Source organism: Drosophila nasuta, chromosome X (assembly GCF_023558535.2).
Source record: "Drosophila nasuta strain 15112-1781.00 chromosome X, ASM2355853v1, whole genome shotgun sequence".
In the NCBI taxonomy this organism is placed as follows: domain Eukaryota; kingdom Metazoa; phylum Arthropoda; class Insecta; order Diptera; family Drosophilidae; genus Drosophila; species Drosophila nasuta.
This window is the reverse complement of record NC_083459.1, coordinates 32,454,666-32,474,732: the sequence shown is the minus strand read 5'-3', so window position 1 is coordinate 32,474,732 and position 20,067 is coordinate 32,454,666. Positions and strand designations below refer to the sequence as shown.

Here is a 20,067-nt window from a genome sequence, read left to right as displayed (position 1 = left end):
AGTGAAGTTGAAAATGGAAAGAGAAAGAGAGAAATAGCGGAGAAAAAGCAAAAGCAAAAGTAAAAACACAAAAAAAAAGAATAATAGCGAAATGTTAATTATTACGTATATATTTTTTAAGACAAATTGTTCACATTGAAAGCGTAAAGCGGAAACGGAAACGAAAATGAAATATCCGAAGCAGCAGATCAGAGAGGAGAAGAAGGAGAACGAGGAAGAGAAAGAGTGGAAATGAGTGGAAAAGATTTACGGACAAATTAAAACAAGTAAAACAAGTTAACATTACATTGTATAAGTAGTTAGTAATTTAACACTAAAAACCCCCTAAAAAGGAAATTAAGCTAAGTCTCGTGGAATACACAAAATGTGTTTTATGTACCAGTATATATATATATATATATATATATATATATATATAACATATATATGTGTATGTATAGAACATGTTGTTTTTTTATTATTATTAATGTTATTAAGTTACGGAACGAGTACGTAAAAGAGCCAAGAGCGAAAACACACACACACATACATACATGCGACATTGCACACACACACACACATAGATATTAAATTAAATAAAGAGGGCATTTTGTTGAATGTTTACTAAATATACAAATTAAATCAAAGCAAATAAAACGAAACGAATCGAAACGAAACGAAAAAACAAAAAACAAAAACCGAAATGTATAAAGCAAACGCGTCAACCACATTTAATCATGTTAATCCATGGCAAGTAAATAAATTAAATATTTAAATAAACACTCACACACGCACACACACTCACACACACATACATACTATGTGAAAGCTCGCTCGAAAGTATGTACATACTTAAATTACTTTTAAACTAATGCACGTGTCGAAATGAAACTCCATGAACAACAAAAGAACGAAAACAAATTGTAACAACAAATAACACACACACACACACACATAACACTTATTGAAATATTGTTGTCAACGAATCGTATTTCAAATTCATAATACAATTTTTTTAACAACAACATCAAATATATTGGCATCATAGAAGAAAACAAGAAAACAACTACAAGTGAATCAAACCTAAAACCAATTCAAATCACATCACAAAAACAAAAAACCAAAAAAAGAAAACCAGCCAAATGAATCAATATTATCGAATATGCATTGATGTGGTAGTTACGACGAGGAAACATACATACACACGTACATTACGAATATAAACAAACAAACTTGCAATAAATGTGTATACAAAAACAGAAAACTATTGATTTCTTTCTCTCTTCGAATGGGCGGCATTTCAAATTCAAAATACTGGGAGCCACTTCATAGCAAGCTGCTTTGCGTACGCCACTCATAGCAATCAGCTTTCTTGCGCTCGAGCAGCTGCTGCCAGTGTTGGCCAGCAGCAACGCACGCACATGCGTACGCTTTTCAACACTTGCCATATGTCAGCTCGAACGCATGATGCCTGCCACTCGTCCATTTTGTCAACGCTCCCAGCGGCATCCAGAACGTAAGTGCTTTTTGAAAATTAATTTCACCAACAAATAACAAATAAAATGCAGCAAATGCTTTTTCAAAATTATTGCCATAATGTCTAACTACAAAAGAACAGTGTTAAACATTTAACTGTCTGACATTTGCTGCATTTTGTGTGCTCAATCTGCGTGCTCCACGTGCACATTTTTTTTTCTTGTACACTTGGGCAAAGTTTGAGGTTATGTGTGAAATGAGTGTAAATATTTTTGCGGCAGGAAATTAACAATTGTGATTTTGTATGCAGGTTTCGTAACTCTTTCACGTTAAAATGTCGGGAGGCTTAGATATCTTGTCCCTCAAGGAGGATGACATTACCAAGATGTTGATCGCCACGACCCATTTGGGCTCGGAGAACGTCAACTTCCAGATGGAGCAGTACGTGTTCAAGCGTCGCGCTGACGGCGTCAACATCATCAACCTGGGCAAGACCTGGGAGAAGCTGGTGCTCGCTGCCCGCGCCATCGTTGCCATTGAGAACGCCTCGGATGTGAGTTACCTCTATCTTTCACTTGCTATCTCTTTCTGTTGTTTTGCGATGGGCGCGCGCACATGATGAAGTTAAAATTATCTTTCGGGTATGAAATGCAATGATTTCAATTCCAATGCTGATCACACGCCACGCAACAACAACACAAGCGAATGCAATTACTAAATCTCCTCGGTATTTAAATTTGCCTTCTAACCCACAACTTTCCTCCAACAACAAGGTCTTCGTCATCTCGTCGCGTCCCCTTGGCCAGCGTGCTGTGCTGAAGTTCGCCAAGTACACCGACACCACACCCATTGCTGGTCGCTTCACTCCCGGTGCGTTCACCAATCAGATTCAGCCCGCTTTCCGTGAGCCACGTCTGTTGGTTGTCACCGATCCCAACACCGATCACCAGCCCATCATGGAGGCCTCGTATGTGAACATTCCCGTGATTGCCTTCACCAACACGGATTCGCCACTGCGCTACATCGACATTGCCATCCCATGCAACAACAAGTCGCCCCATTCCATCGGTCTCATGTGGTGGCTGCTGGCCCGTGAAGTGCTCCGTCTGCGTGGCACCATCTCGCGCACCACCGAGTGGCCCGTCGTTGTGGATCTCTTCTTCTACCGCGATCCCGAGGAGGCTGAGAAGGAGGAGGCCGCAGCTGCCAAGGAGCTGCTGCCACCACCCAAGATCGAGGAGGCTGTCGACCATCCCGTCGAGGAGACCACCAACTGGGCCGATGAGGTTGCTGCAGAGACCGTTGGCGGTGTTGAGGACTGGAACGAGGATACCGTCAAGACCTCCTGGGGTAGCGATGGTCAGTTCTAAGTGAGGACTCTCTCCTTCATTGAGAAGAAGACGCCAGCCCAAAAGGTGCTTCAGCGACTGTACAACATAAATAAACACCATCTTCAGCATTTATGTTCACTTAAAAAGCACGTGTTTTCTATGGTTTACTTGTGGGTGCAAGTGGGACACATGCAGCTCTGTTAGCATACGTTAGAGCAGTGCAGCTAGCTGCAGTACGCTTGATCAGGAATTACTACCAATACTGTGATTTTGCATTGAAAACGATAGAGACGGCTATATGAGCAGCTGTCTCGTTCTTTTTCAAGCATAGCAAATTTGAAATCTGCAACTTGTATCAACATAAACACAGACTCGCAAATATTCAAAAGCGAGTTAGAAAAGTAAACAGAGAGCATTCTCTCTCGCTCTCTTCTATTTTGTGCGTCATAATAGTTGTTGTGGTTGTGGTTATTGGCCACGCGATGGCCTAAAAAATGCTAAATCAGCAGTGCCAAATACCAGGCGAACATAAGTGAGAAGCAAGCTTTGGACTGAAGTACACAAAGAGCTTTTTCTGCCGCTCTTGGGATCCACAAATAAAAGCTTTGAGAGGATCATTTGCTCTGCTCTTTTGTGGATCCTCTTGCTATTGCATTCTGTTCGCCTGGTATTTTACCTGCTTCAAGTGACATTTGAAAGTAAAATTCTGAAATGCAAATGTCGGGATCATATTATATTTAGTGCTGATTAAACCCACTTTGAGTAACTTCGTTTCTATGACTTATGAAATATTTTAATAAATGACTTATTAAAAGTGGTTTTTGTGGTATCGTAGCTTGCATTTAAAATTAAGTTCCGAGTTGAATAGTTAATTATTAATAAATTGATTTTTATTTTCGCTTTATACAAATAGAAAACAGTTAATTATTGCTTAGATTTAAAGATACTTAAAACCTTTCATTCAATCGAAAGACAAAAAAAATATAACCGTATATAATGAACAAAAATAATATGTTAGTTTTCGACACAATGTTATTGAGAGACAGAGAACAAAAGGAAAAAAAATAATAGAAAAATAATAGTTGATAATGATGATATAGATATAGTATGTATGCTTGTCTAATTAACAGTACATATGACATCTGATATCTGATCTGATCCGTAACCCCGTATTGAATGAATGTAAAAAATATCGCTTTATATAATGTTGTATCTCCTTCTTCTCGTTTCATCCTTTTTACGCCTTTCGCTGCTTCTGCTTAATTTATTAATAACATTTACAATTACAAAAATATTTTGTTGAACGACTCGCTCTCTCCATTTTTTTAATTGATCCAACGCACGCGTCGAAATTGCCAAAGAAAAAAAAAACAAAAAATAAATACACGACGATCACGATCACCAATTGATCCCAAATATTATTTTGCTGTGGACTTATCCTTCAACTAGATATATGTGTATATAGAGAATTTGATCTATACAAATCTGGCAAATCGAATTTGAAATGCGAATTTACATGATTTACATAAATACAAAGAGTTTAGCTACTTTCGATAAATTAAATATTTTGGGAAGGACGACAGTACAATGTTGTTGTTGTTTTTTTTTTTGTTACTGTGAGAGTGTGTGAAGTATTTTATATTATTATTATTAGATTTGATTATGTTATTTAAAAGGGTTTGGACGCGCTTTAAATTCCGTTAATTTGCGTAATTCCTTTTTTTGTTCCAGCTCTTGTTGCTTGCGTTGTTCGTCTTCCTGCAAAAGAAGGAGAAATTAGTTCAGATCATAATAGATTAAAGGGTCATAATATAAAGAGGAGTATGCTCGACTGTTGTATACCCTGTCTAGCCTAGTCTAAGCGCTTAACTTGAGTCAAGAATTTATTTGCTTTCGCCGACAGCTGTCAATTAATTAAGCAGCTGTATGCCAACTATTTAAATTAAATATATTATAGATAGAGTATATATAATATGTAAACTATAAATATACAGTATTTGGCATGACTCAGCGAGAGAGCAAACAATTTTATGGAATATACAATAATATCAAGGAGTCATAAAGCAGAAAGCAATTTAGCTGCCGCTTCTCTCGGCTAATCTTTAGTTGAGCATCTGAGTCATCGCATATATAACTGCTTATATATAATATAGTTGTGATTAAGCGTGGATTTGACATTGGACTTTATACACAACTATATATTATATTACAACAATAATTCAATTTGTAACAATCATTTTTGATAGCGTCGCAGTCGTCGTCGCAATCTGTTTTCTACGAATTTTCTTCTTAACGCCAGCTGCGCTACAAATCGAGCCAGATATCTACATATATATATATATATTATGTGCTATGCGTAAGCGCGGAAACACTGACGCTAATCAAAAAAACAACAACAGCAGAAAAAAAAAAGAACAAAAAAGAGCGCAAACGCTGATAAGATTAGCATAAAGAATTCGCACAGAATTCGTCGTCGTGACAATCTAATTACTAACTATATATATAATCTCTGGCTTTACATATACATGTGTAGATCTTCCTCTCTCGCTCTGTTAGCTACCTCTGATGGTCCTTGCTCAGCACTTGTTGGCCACCGGCGACTGCGTCGCATTCGGATTGGGATTGGGATTCATATTCGCATTCGGATTGGCAGCTAGAGGTGTCGACATCGCAGCTATCCCCGTCGATGTTGTAGATGCAATGGATTCGTCCTGGGCGGACAAGACGCTGTTGTCGCCATAGAAACGTGGCTCGTCGTGGGCCTCGGCTGGCGGTGAATTGGTCTCCTCATCGGTGTCATCATCGTTCGAACTGTCGTTGGCCAATTTGGAGCCGCTGCGATCGCTGGCATCCGGATCGTGAGCGCTGCTGCCGCCAAGACCAGGACCACCAGCACTCGAGGTGGCTGCGTGTGGCGGCGTGTGCCGCAAGCGATCGTAGCAAGCGTCGCAGACACGTTGCGCCTTCGTGCTCTGCTTGGGCAAGAGGAACTTCTTGGCGGAGCAGCCGGCACAGACGACGGCGCCACAGTTGCGACAATGGTGGCGACGCTGCACGAACGTGAACTGCGTCTTCTTGCAGTGCATGCAAATGCTGGCCTCCGCATCCGGTACCCAGACAGCGGCATGATTCTCCACCGGCTTCTTGCCGCTCTTGCGCAGCAAATCCTCTACACACTTGTTGATGTGCGCCATCCATTCCTGCTTTTCGGTGCTCGTCGCCGCGTACACCACAAACGACTTTGTCGTGGTCCGAATGTACCAGCCATTGTGATACTGCTGATTGTCGTCAATCGACTCCAGGGAGACCTCCTCGAGCGGCATGATGTGCTGCTTGTTGTACTTCTTCTTCCCAATCACAATGTTCCCGTACACAAGGATGTCGTTGAACAGGAAGAACTGTCGCGACTTTGGCCGCTTGCGGCACATTTTCGTGAGCACGCCCTCGCCAACGAGGACGCGGCCGGGGACGGCGAGGGGGACGCCGGAGCTGCCAAAGCAGCTCTCCACGGACGCAATGCGTCGTGTGTTTAGTTCCGAGTTGACAAGACGATCGACCATTTTGTTTACTGTTGACGTTGTCGCAGTTGTAGTTGTTGTTGTTGTCGTTGTTGTTGCTGCTGCTGTTTGGCTGCAGCGAAAGTTGCGGCCGCAGTTGAAGAAGTTTCAAATAGACAGCGAGACTGTTGCTTCACTAAACAGCGTAGCGTACTTCAACTGTGACGGCAACGGCGGCAGCGCTGCTTCTCTGCTTCTGCTTCCTCTTCTCACAACTGTTTTTGTTGTTGTTTCTAGTGCTACTCCCAGTGGCACTGTTATTGTTGTTGCTGTTGTTGTGCTGCTCCCACTCGGTACTCGCTTGTGCTTGTGACTGCTCTTCCTCTTCCTTTGCTTCTGCTTCTCACTACTGTCTGTTGTGCTCCCACACACTAGCGCTGTTAATACTCTGTTACTGCGCTTATTCGCTTGTGTGCGTGCTTGTTCCCCTGTATGAATGTATGTTAGGGGCGCAGCAGCTGCCTCGACACACAACACACACACACAGATCCTTTGTACTTGCCGAGATAATTTCTGCGTTCTGCGATTCTTTGCGAATTTATTTATCGAATTGCTGTATATTTTTTTTTGGCGAGTCACGCGTTCGTTTCACAACAAAACACCGCCGCACACACGCAATATATGTTTTTTTTCTACGCCGTCCCGTTTACCGAAACGTCATGACTCACACCACACACAAACAACAAGTATGCATACACACACACACATGCACACACACAAAACACATACAGCGCTACATATGCATATGCATGTGATGTGTAGTGTTTATTTATTACGTGTGTATTTGCTTGAAAACTGCTGCTGCTGCTGCTCACTCACTGTGCCAAGCCTACTACGCCAGCTATACTTTTAATTGATTAATTGATTGATGGATTTGATTTGCAGCTATGCAATGAAATGTGCCGCTTCAATTACAAAATCAAACCGTCTAAACACTCGCAACTTGTAATTTCAACCATCTGCTAAATTGCAGCTGCTAACGCAAATGCGAGTCGATAACAAACGCAAATACGAGTCGATAGCCAACGCAACTGTAAGTCGCTCTATCGATTGCTCTCAATGCAACGCCTCTAGCACAGGGCGGCTCAACACAGGAGGCGAATAATATTTGATTTTTGTGGCAAACTTTCAATTTACCTTATTCTTTTTTTGGGCCATATTTATCTTAACAACAGCGTCGAACTCCTGTCTTTCACGTACCCGTTGATTTGTATGCAATTTAAATGGCTTCGTCTCCAAACGATGTTTGCGCTCCTCTTTAACATCTGGGTGTGAATCGATATTGTCAATTTGCCCGCCGTTCTGCATAAAGTGGAGATTTAGAAATGCTTTGATGTTGATTTCATTTATCTCGCTGACAAACCTGATCCTTGTGCTTTTCTTTATAAGCTTGCGAATGTTTCATTGTCTCCGGCGTAATGGGCACCGTAATCCGGTGTATCACCCTAATGTCCTCCAGTTTTCTATGTAATGCCCTAAAATTTGGCACTGGTCGACTGTGAAACTGTCGCGCTCTGCGCTCTTCATCCTCCCGCTGTTTAATGGCCTTTTCCTTTCTGTCCTGGTAGACCTCGAAGTACTCATAGGCGCGGGGTGGCGCCTTATTATTGCCTCCGTCATTGAACCGATCTTGGTCCTCAAAATCTGTTGACCAATTAAGTTTAAGTTTTGGCCTTACGGGTTGGACGGATTCTTCCTCCTGTGCAGATTCCTCCGCTTTAATGCTCATAGCAACTGGTGATGAGCAGTTATTCCAATCCAATGGGATGTGAGTTCTTATTGTGTTTTCCTTGTCTGCGTCGTTTGCTGATGTTATTGTTGCTGTTGACGCTAAAATGGCGCAATTTGTTTCTTTCGCACAGCTCAAATACTTGTCACAATACTTACCACAATCATCTGCGGCACTTTTTAAATCGTCGCAGTCCATATCGAATTTAATTAGATTACTATCATTTATAAATGCATCCATGATCCTTTTCAATTGGTTTTTAATGTTGCGTCTGCTGTAAATTTCAAACGGGAAAACAAAGCCACACGCTTCCAGTTTACAAAGGGTTGCTTGCAATATATATCGATTTTTATTCAGATCAGCAGTCAATCGGTGGGAAATGTACATAAAATTGACATAGTTATAATATGCTGCTAGAAATATTTAGCTTTATATTTTCAATTTCATTTATTTATGATAAATGTTTTAATATGTTTATTATTATTTGAAATGCCATCGATAAGTTATCGATATCCTGGCTACTGTGAACAGTAGTTAATAGATTATTTGAATTATGCTCATATTTTAAGTTTCAGAATTTTTTATTATAACACTTATGTACAAATATTACATATGTTCCATACAAATTGTGATTCGTACAAATATAAAATTTTAACTGGGATTAAATAATACATCAATCAGTCTTCTCACCAACACATAAATACGCGCTATGTATTTATATATATGTGTGTGTGTATATGATGATCTTAACTATTATATTAGTGGGATGAATGAAAATTGTGCTAACATGAACAGTTAAGGTAACCAAAATGATCCTAGAAACGCATACTGTTGAACACAGTAGTGGGGTTTTTGGTTGCCTTCTGTTGCTGCTCGTCCCTAGCATGTGGACGCTTCCGGCTCAAAGGACGAGGCTTGGGCGATACCTCAACTGCCAATATAACCGGATCTTCGTCGCCATCGTCGTTGCCTGAACCAAAAAGAGTGCGTCGCACGTTTAACGGAGCAGGCGTTTCTCCCTCGTCATCGGTATGAACGTTGCGATGGTTCCGCGAACGCTGCAGTTCAATAGGCAGACGGGATGACCGCGCTTGCAGCTTCTCGTAAACAATCAGGCAGACTTGAGGCGCCGAAGTGTGACGAAATCCTAGCACCAATCGCACCTGACGACAGTCACCAAAATCTAGGCCGCCATCGCTGTCGTCAGCGTTGTCCCGCAGTGTCTTAAGAACACCATTGGCTTCGATATATTGCAATTTTGTTGTGACTTTGGAGGACCGCGGTGGCGTCACTTGCCGTTTGTTTGGGCTCTGATCATCAATCACATCCTCTACATCATCATCGCTGTCAACTCGAGGCTCCTCCGCTGCTCGCTTCCGCCGCCAATGTCGCTCAAAACGACGCGCGTAGCGTTCTGTGAGCAGCTCCTGCTGCGATATTGCACAGCAACTGGGGATGCCGAAATCTGTGTGATTGTAGCGTCCAGAGAGCTGGATGCGCAGAAATCGGGCGACAGCATCGCCGCCCTGCACGCTGCGCGCAAATAAATTGAGTATGCAGTCCTCGGTCACAGTTCTTTTCACATCGCCATCGTTGATGCATTCTATGTATTGATGCAGTATCTCCGTTGGCGTCTCTGCAAATTAAAAAGTATATATATAATTATAAGTTTTCCTTTTGTTCGATTTTAGTTACTTGATAGCTCAACACTATTTTTGCATTGCATTGTAAATGTTCGTATTGTACAATATATCGAGAAAATAATAAAATTATAAACGATCCGCGTTATAAATTAAAACAAATGATAATCAGCGTGACCGCAATATGCAATTCAAATGGAATTCCACATGAAAATACCAAAAAATATATATATATTGACAGTATTTTTTTTAAACTGCCACATAGTGTGCCCAGTTACCAAATGCTACATACAGCTGTTTGATGTTTGATTGATGTATGGCACACAGAATTAAATTTGAGTTATCAGGCTATATTCCATTTTTATGAACCAACAAAAAATTATATACAAATACGAATCCCACGATTCTGATCGACATTTACTACGTGTCTTATATAGGTTTGAATATGGGCGCCAGCAACAGCAAGCCTCAAACAGTGCAAATGTCCAATGCATCGCCATTTCAAATTAGCCGCGATGTCTTGGAGCGCGTTGAGAAGGCCTCCGCCCCACCCTCCTCTTCAGACGCAATCACCCACATGCCGACGGAGATCCCAACTGCAGCAAGTCAGCTTGTCTGTGAGAAGTGTGCCCGCACAGCAACGGCGGAAAAAACACCGCAGGTTCCACAGCCAATGACCGCTGCCGCTTCATCGTGGACACGACGCTCAACGGAAATTGAGGAATTACAGTTTAGCAAGACGTTGGACCGAGTGCATCATTTATTTGGGCAACCCGTCAAATGGGCTAAGGCCAATGAGTGCTCCGACGATATTGAGGGAATGGAGCGACAATTGATAGCCTGTTATCGGGAGTACGGCAGCGAGCCGCTGAAGTGCGCCCAGTTGGCGAGTCAGTATCACAGTTTTGTATTCAATAAGCAAGTCGCTGCAGTGCAAAACACAAAGTCGTCGTCGTCCAATGGCCAACAGCTCTCGAAGGGATCTACAACAACAACAGAAGAAAGAAAGTGATCCATGCTTGAAGTCCGGAGGATGCTAAAGAGTGGATTGTTAAATACTAATTATTATAGAGACGAATATTAAATGCGCGCATTTCATAAGCAATTTAAATATAACAGTCAAATTTAAAGCGATCTTTTTGTCGATATAACGGATCGATTCTGTTATACAGCAGCAACAATTACGTTTGTGGGAAATGGAGGGGCAGCAAAACATAGATTTTTCGACAACGATTTTTATTCATTTATACTAATATTAAAAATACAATATTAAGCACAGTAAAATGTTTACTCGAGTTGCGAGTCTATCGATAACAATTCAAATAGCCGCAGTCATGTGTGACCGTTATTGATGCAAATTGTTTTATGGCTTTTGGTATATTTGCTAGCCAGCATTTGCACAACAGTTATCTATGCTATATATTATATATTTTTGTTCTTTGTTAAAATATTCTTTTGTTCAGCACGAAATTGTAATGCTATAATTGGAGTAAGGAAATTGACTTTTGAGCCCAATGGCATATTTGGAAGCCTGAAGCACAGCCGCACAGCAGCTGGCCACACCGCTTCGTGTGCCATAATGTCGTTGACCGCACAATTTGTGCGCAATTTGCGATCGTTTCGCCTGGTTACGTTCGATGTAACGGATACGCTGGTTAAGTTAAACGACCCTATTGGACAATATGTGGCAACAGCTGCTGCCTGCGGCGTCGTGGGCTTCGACAAATCCAAAATGGCCGCCTGCTTCGGACAGCAATTCAAATGGATGAGCAAAACGTATCCGAATTTCGGCTGCAGCTCATCATCCAGTCCCTCCATAAAGTGGCAAGACTGGTGGCGACAATTGGTCACTCGCACATTTGCCTGTGTGGACAATCAAATACCCAGCGAGAAGGTGGCCATAATAGCCGAGGAGCTGCTGACCCTATTCCGCACTAGCGCCTGTTGGACGCCAGTTCCCGGTGCCCAGGAGCTGGTGCATCGCATGCGCTTGGCAGGCAAATGCGTCGGGGTTATCTCCAACTTTGATCCCTCGGTGGTACAGGTGCTGGATGCAATGGGCTTTGGCCAGCAGTTCGATTTCATTCTGAGCTCCTACGAAGCGGGCGTCATGAAGCCAGATCCGGGCATCTTTCAGCTGGCTCTGCGGCAGGCGAAGATCTCATCGGCCAATCAGGCGCTGCATATTGGCAACAAGTACGACATGGACTATGCGGGCGCACGTCAAAGTGGCTGGAGCAGTTTGCTGGTCCAGTCCCATCTCGATGCTCAGCTCGAGGCAGCGGCGCATCACACATTTGGAAGTCTGGCGGAGATGCTGGAGGCGCTGGAAACACAGGAGATACGCTGGTGACCACGGACATGTGTTATTTTTATGCTGTTGTATTTTATTGGATGATGAATTCTCTAGAGGATTCTCACAGAGTAATAGTAAACGACTAAATAAAAAAAAACTTATTTCGTACTGTATTCAGAATTAGCGTGAGCATCCGACTCGCAGCTACCCGGTAGCCAAGAAAGAACTTGAAGTATAAATCTTAAAGCTCCAGCTAGTCGGATGACGAAGATGCTCGAGATGAGGATTACAGGGTATAAAAAGAAGCTTATAGTTAATGTTAATGCATAGATTACGAGTAGGCTAAACAAATAGAACTTATTGTACACAAATTTAACACATTAGCAACACGAAAGACAGTCGAGTGTGCTCGACTCGTAGCTAGTAGCTATCCGGTAGCTTATTTGTAGTTTACAATTGAATTTCGAAAACATACTTTAGATTCTCTAATTGCAGGGTATTAAACACAGCTTACACTAAATGTTAATACATACAACGACGGACAGACAGACAGACAGATATCTTAATTTCAGGGTACAAAAGACAACTTACACTAAATGTTTATTCCTAGCTACAAGCTAATTTGTGATGCGATTCCCATGCAGTTGGCATCTCCTGTATAGCCCGTTTGCTACCGGGCATCAAAAGCCGCTCACTTAAATTATATGTTACAAAAGAATTAAAATCTAATTTGTGACCCGAATCTAAAATGGTTTCCAGGGGAGGAATGCATTGAGTGAACTTCGTCGACGACTACGTGGCCTTGGTGGCCTTAGCCGCCTTGAGCTGCTCCAGATTGAACTGTTTGCGTATCTCCGTCGAGACCTGCCGTATCACGCTCTCCGTGTTGGCCATCAAATCCCTTTCGAGGACATCGATGTCAATGTCCTTGCTCTCGAGCCGCATCTGCATGTCGGAGTAAAAGTCACAGAAGAGTATCGGCTCATCGGAGCCACTTGGCGTCCGTGTGCTGCAGTATTGTCCACGTCGATGCAGATCCTCGCTGTTGGCACGTGAATCGAGAAAACGCCGTGCCCCAAGTGGCAACTGTTGTTGCACCAGGCGCTCATGATGCTGCGAGATGTGATATTTGAGCTGCTTGAACTCCTTCAGCTCGTTCTTCATGTACTTCACATAGCTGTCAATCTTGGAGCTCTTCTTAGTCAAATTCTCCAGGCAGCTGATGAAATTCCTCACCTGCTGCGTGTGCGGCAAAGTGCTGGGATCCAAACGTTCGGCCTCATCGAAATGCTGCTGCGATCGATTAAAGTCATGCTTCAATGCCAGCGCCGAGGCTAACACCACATGATTCTCGGCTACCTGCGGTGCATGCTCCACCGCAGCACTCAAAATCAGATCCGCATCGGCCAGGCGTCCCATGCGAAACAGAATTGTGCCCAGGCTCAAGAGTGGAATGTCCTTGTGCTCGGGTGGCGCCAGCATAGTGGCCAACCGGGCACAAGGCAGCGCCTGCAAGGCGTTGCCACGAATGCGCCAATAGTACGAGCTGAGTGTGTGAAACTTCCACGAATCCGGTTGCCTTTGCAGTCCGTCCAGGGCAAAGCGACGCATTAGCTCCGCGTTGGCGGTGCCAATGTTCGAGTCGTGCTCCCTGTCCACGTACGCCGTGGCGAGCACCTCGGGCTGGAAGCTCTCCAGATGATCGTAGGTGGCGGGACCCACGCCCAGCTCATGATAATCGCCACAAATCGGCTCCAAAGCGACATCGCCATCGGTTGGCGGCGCTTTTAGCGGCGTCGCCTGTCGCAGCACCCGATGCTCGGGCAAATTGATGCGTCGGAATTGATCGGGTGTTATCTTCAGATACGACATGCTCTTCTCCAGCACATAAAAGTCCATGGCACATTTTGCCTGCTCCGCCAGATCCTCGCCAAAGCGCATCGAGAAGCGCAGGTGCTCGGCAATCTGTTCGCGCTTGCGCAGCAGCTCTAGATAGCTACGCTCCACGTAATCGTTGTAGCGTATCTGCTCGAGGAATGCGATCAAATTGTGCGGCTCGCGCATAAAAAACGGCGAATCCAACTTTTGCACAATGTGCTCGTCCTTAAGCACCCAATGATTGCTGCTGGCGATGAGCACGTGGACGCAGCAACAGACGGCAACTACAAACTGACACCACACTCGTCGCATCGTGCATTTGGCTGGAGTTCACCCTATCGCACGGCTTTATTTTTATTGTAAACAAACGAAAACAATCAAACTGCAATTTCGTGTGTGCAATGTAAATAAACAGGGACGGCAGTAGTAGTGTGACCGCAACTCGAGCGCGCAAATTATGCCAAATGCCACATTCAAACTCAAATATACTAGATTTCCAACGTTTATTTTTCCTAATTGTTCCCAAAAATATGTAAAAATCCATATTAAAAATGTAAATTAACTAAATTAAATGCGTAACATAAATAAAGACAGAATTTACTTCTGCCCTATATGTATCTATTGTATTATGTTACAATGTTCATATTTTTAAAATAAAATGTAAATAAATAATTATCTCGCATATTGTAGTATATGGTCACCTTGATTTTGTTTTTTTTTAACAGCAAACAGCAGTCATTAATTATCATGAAATTGTAACACAAGGTTTGTGAAATTTGGCTTGCATATTTAAAAACATCTAATATCTTTTATGGTAAACAATTCCATGTCATTTTATTATTTATATTATATATCATCAATAAACATCGATATGCATGCCTTTCTTCCTAAATGTACGTTATGATAGCTCCGCAAAAAAAATATCGGATACAAAAACTTTATATTTGCGTCTATTTCCGTAATATTTAGTATTAAATTAAAAAATTAAATCCATGTTCGTCAAATTTCATGCAGTATTTATGCATTAAAATCGTGAATGAAAAATTGAGGTAGCAACATTTTTGCCAATATCTCGGCTTTGACGAGTTGTCGGCCAAATCGGCTTATGACAACTTATACAGTATTGTTTTATGAATATACCCTCTAAAAATGATAAATTTATTTTAGGCCGTTTTCAAGATATTTTGGGAAAAGTAAAATAACCTCAGCTCCAGCCCCATACAAAGCGAGCACAAAAAATTAATGTTGCCGATTAATGACCATAACTTTTTTAGACTTTCTTGTCGGCCATAGCGCACATTATACTATCGTAGATACAACTATTAGGAATATATGTGGAAATTTTGGTTGAAATCCTTTAGGCCGTTTTTGAAAAAGCAAGTTTATTTCGCAGGTGCATCAAGTAACTAAAACCAGCGTGGAACCAGTCAGGCCAGAGCCGACTCAAATCGGAAGACTTCAGTGTTAAATAACACCCTTTGGACTTTGGCGGGACTTTAAATACTTGCAGAAAATAACTAAATGAGTAACTACAACTATAAATTCATATTACATTTAAATACTCTATTTACATATATATTAATTTATTATAATTAATAAAAATACGAAATTTTATATTCTTATTTAAATCGTAATTTTGCAGTTTACTTGACCACTGTTAGCGGCAAAACACTATGTTAACGCTATCATCAAATTATTCTTCATATTTTCAGAACTTGTAGGCCAAATAGACAAATATTTTGCTTTTTGTTTTATTCAAATCGGTAAAGCCGTTTAAATTAAAAATTAGTAATTATTGCCAAACTAATATTACCATAGTGGCAACACATGTAACGGCCGAAAGTTGGGCCACGCTTTTTGAAGCTTGGTGGCAACTCTGGAACAAACCTATCTATATATGTATGTATGTACATATTGGCAATCATTTTGAATAATTATAAAACCATGAACATATGTATGTATATTAGAGCATAATTGAAGAGCTATATTATTACTGCAACTCTTCTGCATTTACATACATACACATATAAGAAATTTAACTCAATACCATTAAGAATGGAAAAAACAAATAATAATAATAAGTTCAAGTGAAGTCCTGGTCGAAATTTGAAGTAGGTCTTGGACGTTGATGTACACAGTACATTCAAGTGGTCCACATGAGTTGAAATTTAATATATTCTATTTTAAAGACCTAATTTTTTTCAAATCTGGCCACACAGTTTTCAATGCAACCCTGCAGAATCTTCACCTCGCAGCCATTTTAAATGCAATTGTCAATAGCTTTTTCTATATAAGCACTTAAATAATATATCAGGAACGTAAACTTTGTGTCGGTTTTTTTGTTTGCTTTGCTTATAAAGTAGGTCGTAGGTAAGAGATCAGAATTTACTTGCATACGCAAAAACAATATTTCAACTGAATTTCCTCTTTTCTTTTTGGAACTCTATACAAAACTAAATTTAATCTGATCCTCACTGTCTTATAGCCCCTAAAAACTGCAAGTTACTTGCATTACACTCAATTCCATTAGCAATTAGAAAAAATAATTGAACTCAATCATTTTCGAAAATGTTGAAAATTCACGATCTTTATGGCCAAACATTTGCCCACGAGTTTCAGGTAAGAGCGAGGCTCGCTTCCGTTCTCCACTTTTCCCCACACTATTCCCCGATTCCATTCCCCTTTGAAATAGTTTTCGAATCCGGACTCCATTAAGAATGCCGTTAAACGCTACAACATGCAGCGGGCAGCGGAGCGAGAGGAGTGCAGAAAGGATAAGGAGCCTCACAAGTTGAGCAAAATGCGTTTCTGTAAGATGCGCAGCAGTGGCAACGATGTGCTCGGCATGGTTACGTCCCGGGATCTCGATGTGGAGACCCAAATGTCGCTGCAACTCAAAAGTTGCAGCAGCAGCTCTAGCTGCGGTGCTAACAACTTGGCTTGTGATCCGCCATACTTGCAACGTTTAACGGGCGGTGCAGAGAAGTCACCACGTTGCAGGGCAAACACCAAGAAGCTCCGCAATTCGCCGCGCAAACCGAAACAAAGTCGCAAGTCGCCCACGTTCGATGACGCGTATGGAGCGCATATTGCAGGACTGCATCGCGAACTCTGCGCGGAGCTGGAGGCGATTGCGCCTTCCACAATGAAGCTGAACGAAAAGAGGAGCAAAGCAAAACAACGAGGCAATAGAAAACAGCAATCACAACAGCAGACACCCCAAAAGCAACGACCCCAACAGCAACAGAAACAGAAACAGCCACAACAGTATCAGCAAAAAGCTAAGCTGCATCCTAAGCTGCTACCAAAAGTGGAACAGTTCGATGAGAACGCGCAGCATGAGCAGATTATGGCACGCCTTAAGCAAGTGCTGAGCATCAATGACCACCCGCCACCGCCACCGCCACAGCATGTGCAACAAGTTTGCTACGCAAACTACACCGCACCCATGTCCCAATGGATGGACATTATACCCGACGGCCCCCAGTTGGATGCAATGAATGAGCACTTTTGTCGCGCATTGGACACGACGCCATCGCTGGCGTGTCTCTTTATGCAGGAGCATGGCATTGGGATGACGGAGCCACCACCGCCACCGCCACAGATGCCGCCGCAGATGCCGCCCTATGCGGAGGACAGTGATCTGGAGCAAGAGTACGCCGATCGTCCGGGATATATGCGGTACATCGAACGCTTGCCATATGCGAGCAATGTTAGTGCTGCGCCTAGTTTGCACAAGTTGCCGTGCTTTGTGGAACTCGAACCACATCCGCATTGGATACGCTTGCAGCGCAGTCTGAAACCGATGCGTTATACTTCGCAGAGATCAGACACAGATACGCTGACGTTGTGCGAAGTGCCGGAGGAGCAACCGCAACCGCAACCCAAAGTAGTTCCCAAAACTGAACGAAAGACTGTGGCATCAAAGCGTCGCCCATTGGTGAAGCGAAAGCCAGCAACGGAGCAGCAGACGACAGTGCGACGTCAGCCGGGTGGTCGTGAAAAACCGACAACAACAGCGATTAGTCTCCTACCGAGCACAGCAGCCTTGTCACAGCAAATCCCACCGCAACAGCAACAGCAGCTGCAGCCGAAGCGACGCAAGCAACGCAATGTGATCTGCACTCGGTCGCTGGAGAATCTCAAGTACCAGAAGATGGCCATCTACAATCGCATCTCGTTGATGCAGGAACGCATCATCACGGCGCTCGATCGGTTGCAGGGAAAACTGCTTCAGTTGCAGATGCCGACGTGCAGCAACCAGGAGAAACAGCGACGCGAACGCAATGCATTCGAGTTCTGTGTGCGCTTCTCTCGCAACTTTCTGTATCCGTTGCGCGGCCTGATCGAGGATGTGCGTTGCACTCCGGTCGGGAGTTTCCACAGTGCCAACTCGAATGAGGCCAGCCAGCGTGTGGTGTGTGTCTATGCGCTGATGCACAACTCGATACGCAGCTATAGGCGCAAGTTGCGATACTTTCTGCTCGACAAGGTGCCGCAAAAGTTGAGCGCCCTCATCGAGATGATGTATACGCTGACGAACGTCTGTTTGGATAAGGGTGTGCTCGATCGTCAGGATCCGGTGGTGGAGTGCTTGCAACAGCGTTGCACCAGCTTCATTACCTTCATCGAGGACATGCAGCAGGAGCGTTTTCAGCTGGCACGCGAAACCTATCGCCGCATGCAAAAGCATCAGCGTGCTGGAGTTCGGTCAGCAGGTGGACGTGGAAGTGGAATGCACGAACGCTACGATCTCAAGATGTTCCTCAACGACCTCAAGCTGTATGAGCCCCGTCTGGTGCCCAAGGAGAAGAGCCCGGAGAAACGACGTCCGCGCGGTTGGTTGCGGAGACATTGCAAGCACATGGCGCATGCCAATGGCCAAGTTCAATCGAATGCTCAGTCGGGGAATGAGGCGAACTCCCCTCATGAACAGCAGCAGCAGCAGCAGCAATCGGTGAAACGTGATGGTGTTGTCGAGGTGCCAACGCATATTGAGTGCGTCCATTGCGGTGATTGTCGTGATGCCAGCAGTGATTACTATGAGCCCAGCGAGGAGCAAAAGCTGCAGTTGTCCAACATTCTGGCGCTGTTGCAACAGCCGCATCACGAGAAGCACGAACTGCATCAGAAGCTGCTGCAGGCCATGGAGCATGTGACCAAGTCGCAGGTGCGCGAAGTTCTCGATCCTCTTGTACGCTCCCTGGGCGCCATCCTTGACAAGAAGTATCACTAGTGAGGCACGCTTCACCACCAACGGCTATTCCTTTTCCCATTCCCATTCCCAATCGTTGATACAATCCTCAAATATTTGGCCAACTTTGTTTTCGACCCACCAAATTGTTTAGTGAAACTATTGAATATACAACAACTATGTTTGTTTTGATTCGCGGTTTAAGCAACCATCTATTATTAATTCCTATAATCGATATAAGTTTATTAAGGCTGTCAACAGCGGAGAGTAAGGAAATAGAGACTAGAGAAAAAGATAATAGGAAAGTTGAGAGTGGGAAAATAGTGTGCAGGAAAGTGTACAGTAAAATAGTACAGAGTAGGTGAGTGGATGCTAAGATAAGGGAGAATATGAAGATGAAGATGAGTGGGGAAGTGGAGAAAAGGGGAGTTAAGAGTAGGATAGTGCAGAGTAGGGAAGCGAAGTGATAGAATTGTGGAGGGTAGAAGAATGGTGAGGAGGAAAGTGTAGCGTAGAATCCTCAGCAGGAAAGTGGAGAGTAGAATGGTGCAGAGTAGGAAAGTGGAGGCTAAAAAAGGAGAGTGTGAAGATGGAAAGTAGAATAGTGGAGAGTAGGATACTAGAGAGTGGGATAGTGCAGAGTAGGATACTAGAGAGTAGGATAGTGGAGAGTAGGATACTAGAAAGTAGGATAGTGGAGAGTAGGGAAGTGAAGAGTAGAATTGTGGAGAGTAAAAGAATGGTGAGTAGGAAAGTGTAGCGTAGAATCCTCAGCAGGAAAGTGGAGAGTAGAATGGTGCAGAGTAGGAAAGTGGAGGCTAAAAAAGGAGAGTGTGAAGATGGAAAGTAGGATAGTGGAGAGTGGGATAGTGCAGAGTAGGATACTAGAGAGTAGGATGGTGGAGAGTAGGATAATGGAATGTTGCTACAACTCAACTTCGTTCTCGGCCTATCAAAATGCTTAGTGAAAATTCAGAATACATAACT

At 43.2% G+C, this 20,067-nt stretch overlaps 7 protein-coding genes across 10 annotated transcripts; 4 read left to right on the top strand and 3 right to left on the bottom strand.

Moving 5' to 3' along the window:
- Nucleotides 1–1,402: 1,402 nt before the first annotated feature.
- On the top strand, nucleotides 1,403–2,932 carry LOC132797368 (small ribosomal subunit protein uS2). The gene is made up of 3 exons (XM_060809096.1): nucleotides 1,403–1,495; nucleotides 1,766–2,008; nucleotides 2,229–2,932. The coding sequence occupies exons 2-3, from the start codon at nucleotides 1,790–1,792 to the stop codon at nucleotides 2,823–2,825; spliced, it is 816 nt and encodes a 271-aa protein (XP_060665079.1). The 5' UTR covers nucleotides 1,403–1,495; nucleotides 1,766–1,789; the 3' UTR covers nucleotides 2,826–2,932.
- Nucleotides 2,933–4,376: 1,444 nt separating this feature from the next.
- On the bottom strand, nucleotides 4,377–8,405 carry LOC132797367 (pleckstrin homology domain-containing family F member 1 homolog). 4 transcript variants are annotated; one of them, XM_060809095.1, is made up of 4 exons: nucleotides 8,231–8,405; nucleotides 7,707–8,164; nucleotides 7,481–7,645; nucleotides 4,377–4,544 (listed from the first exon to the last, which is right to left on the bottom strand). In XM_060809095.1, the coding sequence occupies exons 1-4, from the start codon at nucleotides 8,310–8,312 to the stop codon at nucleotides 4,452–4,454; spliced, it is 798 nt and encodes a 265-aa protein (XP_060665078.1). In that variant the 5' UTR covers nucleotides 8,313–8,405; the 3' UTR covers nucleotides 4,377–4,451. The 4 variants fall into 4 exon arrangements, 3 of the variants coding, with proteins under 3 accessions (XP_060665078.1, XP_060665077.1, XP_060665076.1); XM_060809094.1 differs by having other exon boundaries at nucleotides 7,707–8,173; nucleotides 8,231–8,400; XR_009633653.1 differs by lacking the exons at nucleotides 7,481–7,645; nucleotides 7,707–8,164; nucleotides 8,231–8,405 and adding an exon at nucleotides 5,306–7,325.
- A 241-nt stretch (nucleotides 8,406–8,646) lies between these two features.
- LOC132795649 (cell cycle negative regulator roughex) lies at nucleotides 8,647–9,928 on the bottom strand. Its single transcript, XM_060806507.1, has 2 exons — nucleotides 9,768–9,928; nucleotides 8,647–9,708 (listed from the first exon to the last, which is right to left on the bottom strand). Exons 1-2 carry the CDS (start codon nucleotides 9,796–9,798, stop codon nucleotides 8,888–8,890), a joined length of 852 nt encoding a protein of 283 aa, XP_060662490.1. The 5' UTR covers nucleotides 9,799–9,928; the 3' UTR covers nucleotides 8,647–8,887.
- Nucleotides 9,929–10,017: 89 nt separating this feature from the next.
- LOC132795651 (uncharacterized) lies at nucleotides 10,018–10,872 on the top strand. The gene has a single exon (XM_060806509.1). The coding sequence runs from the start codon at nucleotides 10,158–10,160 to the stop codon at nucleotides 10,722–10,724; it is 567 nt and encodes a 188-aa protein (XP_060662492.1). The 5' UTR covers nucleotides 10,018–10,157; the 3' UTR covers nucleotides 10,725–10,872.
- Nucleotides 10,873–11,164: 292 nt separating this feature from the next.
- LOC132795650 (rhythmically expressed gene 2 protein) lies at nucleotides 11,165–12,681 on the top strand. Its single transcript, XM_060806508.1, has one exon. The coding sequence runs from the start codon at nucleotides 11,292–11,294 to the stop codon at nucleotides 12,063–12,065; it is 774 nt and encodes a 257-aa protein (XP_060662491.1). The 5' UTR covers nucleotides 11,165–11,291; the 3' UTR covers nucleotides 12,066–12,681.
- LOC132795648 (tetratricopeptide repeat protein 17) lies at nucleotides 12,083–14,326 on the bottom strand. Its single transcript, XM_060806506.1, has one exon. The coding sequence runs from the start codon at nucleotides 14,196–14,198 to the stop codon at nucleotides 12,801–12,803; it is 1,398 nt and encodes a 465-aa protein (XP_060662489.1). The 5' UTR covers nucleotides 14,199–14,326; the 3' UTR covers nucleotides 12,083–12,800.
- A 1,912-nt stretch (nucleotides 14,327–16,238) lies between these two features.
- Nucleotides 16,239–19,296, top strand: LOC132797242 (uncharacterized). The gene is made up of 3 exons (XM_060808862.1): nucleotides 16,239–16,256; nucleotides 16,372–16,505; nucleotides 16,579–19,296. Exons 2-3 carry the CDS (start codon nucleotides 16,455–16,457, stop codon nucleotides 19,120–19,122), a joined length of 2,595 nt encoding a protein of 864 aa, XP_060664845.1. The 5' UTR covers nucleotides 16,239–16,256; nucleotides 16,372–16,454; the 3' UTR covers nucleotides 19,123–19,296.
- Nucleotides 19,297–20,067: the final 771 nt, after the last annotated feature.

What these genes read in the sequence shown, in the direction of transcription:
- LOC132795651 (XM_060806509.1), top strand. Translation starts at nt 10,158, where the DNA reads ATGGGCGCCAGCAACAGCAAGCCTCAAACAGTGCAAATGTCCAATGCA.
- LOC132797367 (XM_060809093.1), bottom strand. Translation starts at nt 6,346, where the DNA reads ATGGTCGATCGTCTTGTCAACTCGGAACTAAACACACGACGCATTGCG.
- LOC132795649 (XM_060806507.1), bottom strand. Translation starts at nt 9,798, where the DNA reads ATGCAATGCAAAAATAGTGTTGAGCTATCAA. An exon ending in AAATAGTGTTGAGCTATCAA is followed by an intron (nt 9,709 to 9,767) that starts GTAACTAAAATC and finishes TTTAATTTGCAG; the next exon opens with AGACGCCAACGGAGATACTG.
- LOC132795650 (XM_060806508.1), top strand. Translation starts at nt 11,292, where the DNA reads ATGTCGTTGACCGCACAATTTGTGCGCAATTTGCGATCGTTTCGCCTG.
- LOC132795648 (XM_060806506.1), bottom strand. Translation starts at nt 14,198, where the DNA reads ATGCGACGAGTGTGGTGTCAGTTTGTAGTTGCCGTCTGTTGCTGCGTC.
- LOC132797242 (XM_060808862.1), top strand. Translation starts at nt 16,455, where the DNA reads ATGTTGAAAATTCACGATCTTTATGGCCAAACATTTGCCCACGAGTTT. An exon ending in CATTTGCCCACGAGTTTCAG is followed by an intron (nt 16,506 to 16,578) that starts GTAAGAGCGAGG and finishes CCTTTGAAATAG; the next exon opens with TTTTCGAATCCGGACTCCAT.
- LOC132797368 (XM_060809096.1), top strand. Translation starts at nt 1,790, where the DNA reads ATGTCGGGAGGCTTAGATATCTTGTCCCTCAAGGAGGATGACATTACC. An exon ending in CCATTGAGAACGCCTCGGAT is followed by an intron (nt 2,009 to 2,228) that starts GTGAGTTACCTC and finishes TCCAACAACAAG; the next exon opens with GTCTTCGTCATCTCGTCGCG.